The 10,730-nt window shown below is 46.0% G+C and overlaps 2 protein-coding genes across 2 annotated transcripts; both read left to right on the forward strand.

Moving 5' to 3' along the window:
* The first annotated feature begins 316 nt into the window (after positions 1 to 316).
* On the forward strand, positions 317 to 898 carry LOC134341324 (histone H4). Its single transcript, XM_063039210.1, has one exon. The coding sequence runs from the start codon at positions 511 to 513 to the stop codon at positions 820 to 822; it is 312 nt and encodes a 103-aa protein (XP_062895280.1). The 5' UTR covers positions 317 to 510; the 3' UTR covers positions 823 to 898.
* Positions 899 to 5,381: 4,483 nt separating this feature from the next.
* Positions 5,382 to 6,045, forward strand: LOC134341323 (histone H2B-like). Its single transcript, XM_063039209.1, has one exon. The coding sequence runs from the start codon at positions 5,598 to 5,600 to the stop codon at positions 5,970 to 5,972; it is 375 nt and encodes a 124-aa protein (XP_062895279.1). The 5' UTR covers positions 5,382 to 5,597; the 3' UTR covers positions 5,973 to 6,045.
* Positions 6,046 to 10,730: the final 4,685 nt, after the last annotated feature.

Genomic DNA, 10,730 nt, shown 5'->3' on the forward strand with positions numbered 1-10,730 from the left:
TGTTCCTGTATGTGACCGGTCTTTCATTTCCCTGGCGACCCAGAGGAACAATTGTTCTACTGAATCAACCCTCTCATCACTGGAAGTGACCGCACCCTCGCCCACCAACTGCTGTGTGTGAGGGCGCTCGCACTGGTCATGGGGCCGGGAGGGACAGACTGAGGTCCTCGGGGATTTGCGGAATGGAAAAGCACTTCCTATAATTTAAAGCAGGAGAATCGGCAAATTCCCAGAAATCCTTCAGTATGTACGTGGTGTGTGAGGGAGTTTTGTTTTCGCTGGAGCGCTTTGTGTCGGATGAATCGTTGGAAATTGGCGGTTGTGGTAAAGTGAAGGCGGAGCTGGACGATGAGAGGCCGGTCTCGGCTCTGTCCGTCACTCTGACTCTGTCTCCTCCCCTCCCCGCCTCTGTCTCTCTGCGCGTTTCTCGGGCAGGTCGGGGCGCTGTGTATAAAAGGAGACAGCAGCAGGCAGTTTGTCAGTGAGCAGCGACCTGAGTGAAGCAGCATCATGTCTGGCAGAGGGAAAGGAGGCAAAGGACTGGGCAAAGGCGGAGCCAAGCGGCACCGTAAAGTGCTCCGTGATAACATCCAGGGCATCACCAAACCGGCCATCCGCCGTCTGGCTCGCCGTGGCGGCGTCAAGCGGATCTCGGGTCTGATCTACGAGGAGACCCGCGGGGTGCTGAAGGTTTTCCTGGAGAATGTGATCCGGGATGCGGTCACCTACACTGAACACGCCAAGCGCAAGACGGTCACTGCCATGGATGTGGTGTACGCTCTGAAACGCCAGGGCCGCACTCTCTATGGCTTCGGCGGCTGAAAAACTCCCACCTCCTCCCGAGCACAAAACAAAGGCTCTTCTAAGAGCCACCCACCGCCTCACAGACGGAGCCGTATCCACAACATTTTAATTATTTTTATCGATATATTCAGCTGTGTTACATTTGAAACACATTAATCGGTTCCGCTTGAAATATTTCTGCGAATCTGCCTTTCCAGTCCGTGATTACGACAAAACCTCTGAACGCATTAACATCGATCTTAATCACTTTATCCGTCTCGGGCAGAAATCAGTTCACTCGTTTAGAGAAATGATTCCCCAATTATGAATTTAAGTCTTAACTGAGGGAATTAGATATTAAATTTATTAAATGAAACTGACATTGTATAATCCATGATACAATTAATGGTAAATAATTTTAAAAGTAGTCAAGCGCCGTTGCAGGTTGCTCTGAAATTGGCGGGAATTTGAAGTTAATCCTGCGCCAATCACACTGTATTCTGATCCGATGAAGTCAGACCGCCAGTAAATTCCTGGAGATCCTTCACTGTGTACGTGGTGTGTGAGGGAGTTTTTTTTTTCTCTCTGGAGCTCTGTGTTTCGGACAAACCGTTGGAAATTGCTGGGTGTATTAAAGTGAAGACGCACCTGGTAGATGAGAGGCCGCTCTCGGCTCTGTCCGTCACTCTGACTCTGTCTCCTCCCCTCCCCGCCTCTGTCTCCTGCGCGTTTCTCGGGCAGGAGTAGTGGCAGAGGATTGGAGGATGGGTCATGTTATCCAGTAACTTAGAATCGAAGGAAAAGTAAACACAAAACAATATGCTGATGAAGGGTCACAGTCTGAAACGCCGGCTGTTTACTCGCTGCCTGGCCTGCTGAGTTCCTCCAGCATTGTGTGTGTGTCGCTGCAAGGAAAAGCCCGGGAGCTTCAGACTGGTGAGACTCGTGTCTGGAAGGAGAGATCACGTGATCCAGGGCACTGGATACAATATCGGCCTGGTGGTGGGAGACAAAGTCATTGTTTAGACTGCGGACCTGTGATCAATAGTGTGGCACCGGGATTCGAGTCAAGTCTGCTGCTGCTGTTCATTTATTAAAGACTCGGCTGAGAATGTCAATGACCAGCTCAGCAAATTTACCGATGTCACTAAAGTTGGTGATATCGTGGAGTGTGAAAAATGTAACTAACATTACAACAGGACGGTGATCAATGAGGTCAGTGATTTGAGGAATGACAGATAAATGTGAGATGTTCCATTGTCATTGACGAACCAGGGCAGAACTGCCGTGGGGAATGGTCTGTCCCTGGGAGTGCTGTAAAACAGAGATATCGGGGTGCGGATATCGAATTCCTTCAGAGTGTAAACACAGGTGGGCAGGACGGTGAAGAAGGTGTTCGCCACACTCGCATTCATCGGTCAGAGTATCGGGCACTGGACTGTGACGGCACATTACAGCTCTACCAGCCTCGGGGAAACTACTCTCGGAGCACGGAGTACAGTTATAGTTGCCCTGGGATCAGAGGGTGACATTAAACTGGAGAGGGTGCAAAAGGGATTTAACAGGAGGCTGGATTGGCCAGGACCTTTCTCACCAGAGTGTATGTGACATTAGAGAGGTGAGAAAATAATGGCAGTCATCGATATGGTCAAATGTGAATCTGCTATCTCCAGGGCCATGGAGTTGGAAGCGAGAGATTACAGATATAAAGTGGGAGAGGAAAGATTTAAATGGGACCCTGAGGAGCAGGTTTTGTACACAGAATGTGCTGTTTATATGGAACAAACTACCCCAAGTGGTGGTATAGGTGGGCACAGTTGCAATATCTCTTGGACTGTGGAGAGGGAAGTTTCACAGGGACATGGGCCAAATGCAGGTAACTGACAATGGTTTTGTTTGGCCACTTGGTCAGCATGGATGTGTTGGGCTGAAGGGCCTGTTTCTGTGCTGCATAACTCAGTGACTACGTCTGCTGCTGTGGCAGATTGGGAGGGACAGTGTCAGTAGTGAGGAGGTTTGGGGGATGTAGACAGGAGAGTGAATGGTTGAGGATGTGGCAGATGGAACAGAATGTGGGGAAATGTGAGATCACCCATTCCCAGGAACAAACTATCAGAGTCATTTCCACACAGGGATGTTCAGAGGGACCTGGGCGTCCTTGTAAACAAATGCAGATACAACAAGTAATGAGATAGGGAAACAGTATTTTGTCCTGTGATCCAGGAGGAGTGGAGAAGAGGGTACAGATGTCTCACTGGGATTATATAGGACCCTGGTGAGAGCACACCTTGAATATAGTGTCCAGGTTTGGTCACACTTCCTCAGGAAGGATATCCCTGCAATAGAGGGAGTGTAGTGACTGTTCTCCACACTGACTGGGCTGGTTCCAGGGATGGAAGGTTGGTTATGTGAGAGTAGAGTGTGTGGGCTGGGTCTGCATTCCCTGCAGTTAATGAGAAAAGGAGGAAATCTGTTAGATTCTTTCAGGATGTGACAGGCAGTCGGCAAGGAGAATGTTTCCCCTGAATGAGAACTCCATTACTGAGGAAAATACCCTCAGAATGAGGTGTAAATCACAAACATGAGAAAATCTGCTGATGCTGGAAATCCAAAGCAACAGACACAAAATGCTGGAGGAACTCAGCAGAACAGAAAGAGTAAAGAGTTGACACTTCAGGCCGAGACCCTTCCATCAGATCTCAGCGTGAAGGTGCTCAGCCTGAAGCATCGACTTGTTACCATTTCCCATTGATGCTGCCTGGCCTGCTGACTTCCTCCAGCATTTTGTGTCTGTTGCTCAGAATGAGGTGACAAGCATTCAGGATGGAAATGAGATGATATTACTTTAATCAAAGAACAAAGAACTTCTGTATTCCTTATATAAGTAATATGGAGCCTCAGGTGCTGGGTTGAGTCAAAGCTGAGATCAATGTTCTCTGGGAGAGTTTTACTCATAAGACCATAAGATATAGAAGCAGAATTCGGCCATTTTGCCTGTCGAGCCTTCTCTGGCATTTCATCATCACTGATCAATTTTTCCTCTGAGCCCCAATCTCCTGCTTTCCCTTGTATCCCTTTGTGCCCTGACCAATTAAGAATCTATCAATCTCTGCCTGTGCCCAGTGATTTTGCCTCCACAGCTGCCTGTGGCAAAAAAAAAATCACAGATTCACCACTCTCTGGCTGAAGAAATTCCTCCTCATCTCCATTCTAAAAGGATGCCCCTCTATTTTGAAGCTGTGTGGTCCAGTTTTAGACACTCCCACCACAGGAAAAACCCTCTCCACATCAGCTCAATCAAGCCCTTTCACTATTTGATAGGTTTCAATTTGGTAACCCTTCTTTCTGCTAGGTTCCAGTGAATAGAGGCCCAGAGCTGTGAAACTCTCTTCAGTAGACAAGCAATTTAATCGTGAGTAAAATTCTCCATTTGTGATGTCATGTCAACACAAAAAATCCTGGATTTCAGAGTTGTTTGCATTTTGGAATTATGGACCAATCTGCACAACCCTAATTACTACTTTGTACTGCAGTAAACACTGTTTATCCATGCAATCACAGGCACACAGATGCAAAATAAAGACAGGTGTAAATTTAAAGTAGGGAAGTTGAACCTTACTTGGAGGTAGAGCCTGATAACTAGGCCTCAGAACATTCGATTACCCAAATGATGAAAATAAAGCCAAGTAACAAGGTCCAAAATACCCACAACATGCAGAATTACATGCCTCTCGTTATGTTAGTCCATGGGATAAACCCTGGCTGGGTCGCCTGGGCGAGGATGTCTCATGATTGAAGACCCGAAACACCCAATGACCCGAAATAATATGACTAATGATGTGTCCCTTTGAACACCCAGTTCATTAAGCCAAGTTGTGTCAGGCCACATTAATGAAGGCATGGCCCAGATTGAAGTGGCAACACTGCACTACCCTATCCACCATAGCCCCACATATCTCACCATACTAAACTCTACAGCCTTATCTCTCCCAGCCCCACATATACAACCACCAGCCCCACCCTCAAACCTAATCCTAAAATCCAAGGGGGCACACACCCCAATTAACCCTGGGCACACCCCCACAAACCCGATGACTAGTGTAAGGAGGAGGAAGATCCAATAAAGGCAAGTGTTGGACCTGGTTAATGAAGGCATGGGCCAGATCAAAGTGGCAGCGTTGCGTGACACTGAATCCAGAGTGACGAGTTGAAGAAGCACAAGAGGGATGATTCTCCCACTGCCCGCATTATCTGTTTGTTATTTTGATTTTTGTTCTGATAGTCTTCTGACTCTTTGAATATTTTGGTATAATTCATATTTAATTTCAGTGGTTCTTGTCAATGTTGTCTCTGATGCAATGTGTCTGTGATGCTGCTACAAATACGCTGTTCCTTTCACCTGTGCATCAGTAAACTCGATTTGAACTTTATATTGATATGTCCAAATCTCTCCTTCACTATCATGCTGCCCTATGTCATGAACTGAACGTCTCAGTGTTTAATTTTTACAAAATTTCATCTGATTTTATTTAATTCTGCGTTTGAAATTTGCGTTTCCCTTTTCAATCTCAGCCCGCACCCCGGCCTGTCTCTGCCCTTCAGTACTTCCTCCCGCATCAAACGACAGCGGTAAACCCCGCCCATTGGCGCCGCTTCCCATCCCCCAGCGTTCCGATTGGTGACTCATTTCTCCAAACAGCCAATGGAAATGCTCAGAATTCCCATCCTCATTAACATACCGCTTTGGGCGCTGCCTATTTAATCCGCGCTCCGAACAGCTTCTGCTCATTATTGTGTTTGAAACCGACGAGGAAATGCCGGATCCAGCGAAACCCGCTCCCAAGAAGGGCGCCAAGAAAGCTTTGTCCAAACCAGCGAGCAAGACTGGCAAGAAGCGCAAGAGGTCGAGGAAGGAGACTTACGCCATCTACATCTACAAAGTGATGAAGCAGGTTCACCCCGACACCGGCATCTCCTCCAAGGCCATGAGCATCATGAATTCATTCGTCAACGATATTTTCGAGCGCATCGCGGGCGAGGCTTCCCGCCTGGCCCATTACAACAAGCGGTCAACCATCAGCTCCCGGGAGATCCAGACCGCCGTGCGCCTGCTGCTGCCCGGGGAGCTGGCCAAGCACGCCGTGTCCGAAGGGACAAAGGCGGTGACCAAGTACACCAGCTCCAAGTGAAGACAAGTTTACTGACAAAACAAACCGGAAAATCAAAGGCTCTTTTAAGAGCCACTCACGGTTTCGTTAAAAGAGTTACACAATGTTGAGACATGGAATTGAGGTAAATTTGGAATTTTTTTGTTGAAATGCTCATTCAGAATCGTATCCCCGTTAATCAGAATTTGCTGTCCGCTGCTCAGTATAATCCCGATTTCTCTGTTAATTCCTGCCAACTGCCCAGACACGGAATCGTTACACACCCCTTTCCCCGTCGCTTCCTCTCTGTCATTAGATTTCTCTGACTTGGACGCTAATTGTTTCTGGTTTAATTACCGTGGGTTCACTAAGCTTTGTCCCATTTTGGTTACTTCTCTTAACCCCATTCCAACGCGAGAGCTGAACACTGTCACGGGTCGTTCAGAGTATTTGTTAAAGCTCCACTGTCTGACGGGCGACCCGTTGCTAAACTGACTTGAGTTTGCACAATGGCCGACCGCGAACAGCAGCTGAGAATCGGTTTTATTCCAATCGTTTATCAATTGAAAGATGTCGGTGAACTAATGTCCCAGACACCATCGCAATATTAACCACACTTTGCTTAGGGTGTGTCGGACTCCAGTAACGGGGGTAAAGAGCCGATAAACAAACCTGTTGTGGTTTAATTTCAGCAACAAAGGCTTTTTTGGCGGTGTTTTGCAAATGTCAGTTTATTTCGGCGGTGAGACGGTATTTTTCGCGCTTAACAGTTGCTGTCTCTTGATTGGTGAATAAGGCAGCTCTCTGATTGGAATATTTGCTCTTTCCAATCAGATCAGGCACTGTTTCACCAATCATAAACGCCCCACTACATTCCGCACCCCCCGCCCCGCCTGCATCAGAAGGGCGATTTCCAGAAGCCTGATTTCTAATGGTCAAGACTTCAAGTTTATTTCTGATTTATCAAATCTATGTGATGTTATATGTATCAGGAAACCTGATTTGTTACCACATTTAACTTCTTCCTTCCAGTGTTATATTGTAATTAAGCGTGATAGATTGGTTGGTAGAGGAGGTGGTGTTGCAAGTTTTTTAAAGAGAGGGAGAGGGCATAGAGTTGTGGATGTAAATGAAATGTATGAGGCATTTGAAGACACGTTTGATTCTACAGGTAGGGGCAATAAAGTGGTATATTATTATAACGTCGACTGTCCCTCTTCCTAGAGATGCTGCCTGGCCTGCTGCGTTCACCAGCAACTTTTATGCGTGTTGCTTGAAATTCCAGCATCTGTAGATTTCCTCGTGGTTGTGTTATTATAACCATTGTGGAAAGCTTTCGATTGATTTGTTGGAGAGTATATGTAGCTCTAGCTCACTAAGGGTTGTATGGTGTGGGGATTTTAACACATCGTTAGTTCACTGTGGGGTTGTTCTCAGACAGGTGATGTTTTGTTTATAGAAGAGTTTCAGATATTTCATATCCAGTTAGTCTTTATGGTGGGAGAGGTACGAGATTTAATGTTCATAATAGTTTTGAAAATGCTGTAAATTTAACTTTAGTTTTGAACATTGGAGTGAGTAGTGGGATGTCATGGGAGATGAGGCATTGGGGAGTGATCATTTTCCTATGTTTATAAGCTTGGGTTTGGATTTATATAGGGGGCCTGAGGCCACTTTTAGGAGGTGGAACTCTGGTAAAGCAAATTGGGAGAAGTTTGAATGTTTTATGTGCTGAGCGTCTGTCTGGACTGAATGGTGAGGATGATGTGGATTTCTGCAAAGAAACGTTGTCACATTATCCGTCAAATAGTGGTGGAAGAGAATCAATTTAAAAAGTGCATTAGTGGGAGGAAAGCTGTACCACGGTGGACGGAGGAGTGTGCAGAGGCAGTTACTGAGAGAAACGTGGCATTTCGGAAAGTTACGAAGTATCACTCTCCACGTGATCATATTAAGTGTAACAGTTCACAGGCCGTGGTAAGGAAAGTAATGAAGCTTGTGAAAAAGATTTACTGGAGGTCATATTGGAAGTATTGGAAGGAATATTAAACTTGAAGATGTTTAGGGAATGACTAAGAAAATGGGGGTGTGGGATTCATAGGGTTCCGAATATTGATTAAAGTAGGTAATACAATTGTTCCTGAAAGAGAGACGGTTTAGTCCTGGCTCGGTGACTTGCTGCAATTCATGATCAAAATAGGTGGAGAGACTAAACAATGTAGGGATAAGGTTTTACAAGAATACCTTAGTGTGTTGGAAACCAGCTGTAGCAATGATAGTATTAGTGATGTAGAGTTTCTTTGTGTGAATTTAAGAAAGCTATTTATAGTACAGGTCAGACGGCTCCAGGAAAGAATGATACATGTTGTTGCATGTTTAAACATATGGTCAACAAGTCTTTAGAGATAATATTACATTTCTGAATTATAATTGGAGTTCAGGGCATCTTCACTCCTCATGGAAAATGGCAATTGTGTCTATTCTAAAACCTGGGAAACCCCGTTGGATCCTCCTAGATATAGACCAATATCACTGACGTCCCATTTGTGTAAACTTACGGAATGGATGGTAATAGTGTGGTTGAATTATATTTTGGAAAAGGGAGGTGACCTGCTGTTGTTAACATACTGGATTAATTTGAGGGGCAAGTGCTGGTTCCACGCCACATGTTTCAAAAGCAGTCAATGATTTTATGCAGGAAACTCCACAGCTGCTTGAACACAGCAAGCTTCCACAAACAATATACTCAATGGAGATGTCAATCCATGGCCTCACATACTGACACAATGAGGCCACACTCAGGTAGGAGGAACAACACGTTGCATTCTGTCTGGGCAGACTCGAATCTGATGGCACTAACATCGATTTCTTGATCTTCCAGTCAAGCCTCCCCTCCCTCATCATTCCCAATCCCCCTTTCCCTCTCGTTGCCTGCCCATCGCCTCCCTCCAGTGTTCCTCCCCGCTTTTCATTCATCCATGGCCTCCTGTTCTCTCCTGTCAGATTACCCCTTCTCCAGCCCTGTATCTCTTTCACCGATCAACCTCCCAGCTCTTTACTTCATCTCTCCCCCTCCCAGTTCCACCTGTCACTTTGTGTTTCTCTCTCCCCTCCCCCACCTTTGAAATTTACTCCTCATTGTTTTTTCTCCAGTCCTGCTGAAGAATCTCGACCCAAAACGTCAGCTGTACTTTTATCCACAGATGCTGCCTGGCCTGCGGAGTTTCTCCAGCGTGTTGTGTGTGTTCCTTGGATTTCCAGCATCTGCAGATTTTCTCCTGATTATTACTCAATGTCAACAGGCATTTTGTGTGACAACTGTCAAAGTCCCACTCACTTCGAAATGCAGATATGAAACTCGAGGTTCAGCAGATGCTGGGAATAAACTGTAAAATAACACACACAAAGTACTGTGGGAACTCAGCAGGTCAGGCAGCAGCTAAGCAGAGAAATACACGGTCTAGTTAGGATGAAGTGTCCTGGCCCATGATATCAACTATTTATTCCTCTCCATAGATGCTGCTGGGGCCACTGACTCCCTCCAGCATTTTGCAAACATAAACTTCTTTTTTCAGTCAATCAGTTTCCAAATGTTCCTAAACTTTCACTTGTAGCCTCATCCTCCTGGTCTGATTCCTTCCTTCTACTCCACGTAAACTCGAGCCTCCATCAGATCTGGAGCCCCAAAGCCCTCATTTGTGTTGACCTCTCTTGTTTCTGCTCCACCATTCTGCTGTCGTACTTTAGAGGAGAGTGTTGTATTGCAACAGCCCGGCAGTGTGAGGCACAGCCCTTCGAAATAAGTGAAAATGACACAAAACAATGACTAGAGCAGGGCAGAAAGACTTTAACTACACAAGACTTCATCCTCGGTCCAGAGCCGTGAGGGATGAGGAATATTTGGGACAAAACCCCAGTAAATTCATCTTCTGCAGTTTACAGAAAGTCATGGAGTGAATTCAAGGTAAACCTCTTCATCCCCAGACCGGTGACCAGTTACATCCTGAACATTATAGGGTGAGTGAGTGGTGAACAGCAGGGATGGGTTTGAAAGCTCTGGTGTGCAATAGGAACACAAGCAGGTACCAGCTGGACTGAGTAGCCTCTCGACTGTTCATTATCGGTGTGACAGGGAGGAAGCACCTGAGACACGGGATTTGAAATGGAACTGATCTATTTGTCTATGACAGATCCACAATATTGAACACCGGTGTATTTTAAGATGGTGGGATGAACCCCCTCAATGCTCAGTGACCAGGGTTCAGTCCTGGATCTGATGAGCAGCCACAATATCTGTGGAATCTGACATTAACAGTCCCATATAGAGCTTATTTTAACTTCCTCCCTGGTGAACTTGCTGGTGTTTCAGCAGGTGCAGTGCCCTGATCTAATGAATCCCTTCCAAAATGAGTGGTAGTGAACGTCAGCTCACTGGTATCAACTCTATGGCCATTTATCAGGTCAGTCCATGGACAAGTGCATGTATTGGGACTCTGGTGTGCTGTCTTCTCAACCATCTCCCCCTTCATATTCAGTGATTGGTAGCATTCAAATGCTGGGGAACTGACAGACACAGCAGAAGTGACACGCTGTTGCATTTGAGATTCTCAGACAGAAATTCTTTGCCTTTTCTGCCCTGTAAAATGTTTGCAAAGAAGATCAACAGGTGAAAGAGAATATATCTCAGTGAGGCTGAACACTGTCTGGAGGAACAACACTTGTAACTGGGCATAGTTCAGGCATAAGGACACAACATCAAATTCTCTGTTTTCCTCTCTGCCCATCAAGCTGTAACTTGGC

Source organism: Mobula hypostoma (genome assembly GCF_963921235.1).
Source record: "Mobula hypostoma chromosome 30 unlocalized genomic scaffold, sMobHyp1.1 SUPER_30_unloc_1, whole genome shotgun sequence".
Taxonomy (NCBI): domain Eukaryota; kingdom Metazoa; phylum Chordata; class Chondrichthyes; order Myliobatiformes; family Myliobatidae; genus Mobula; species Mobula hypostoma.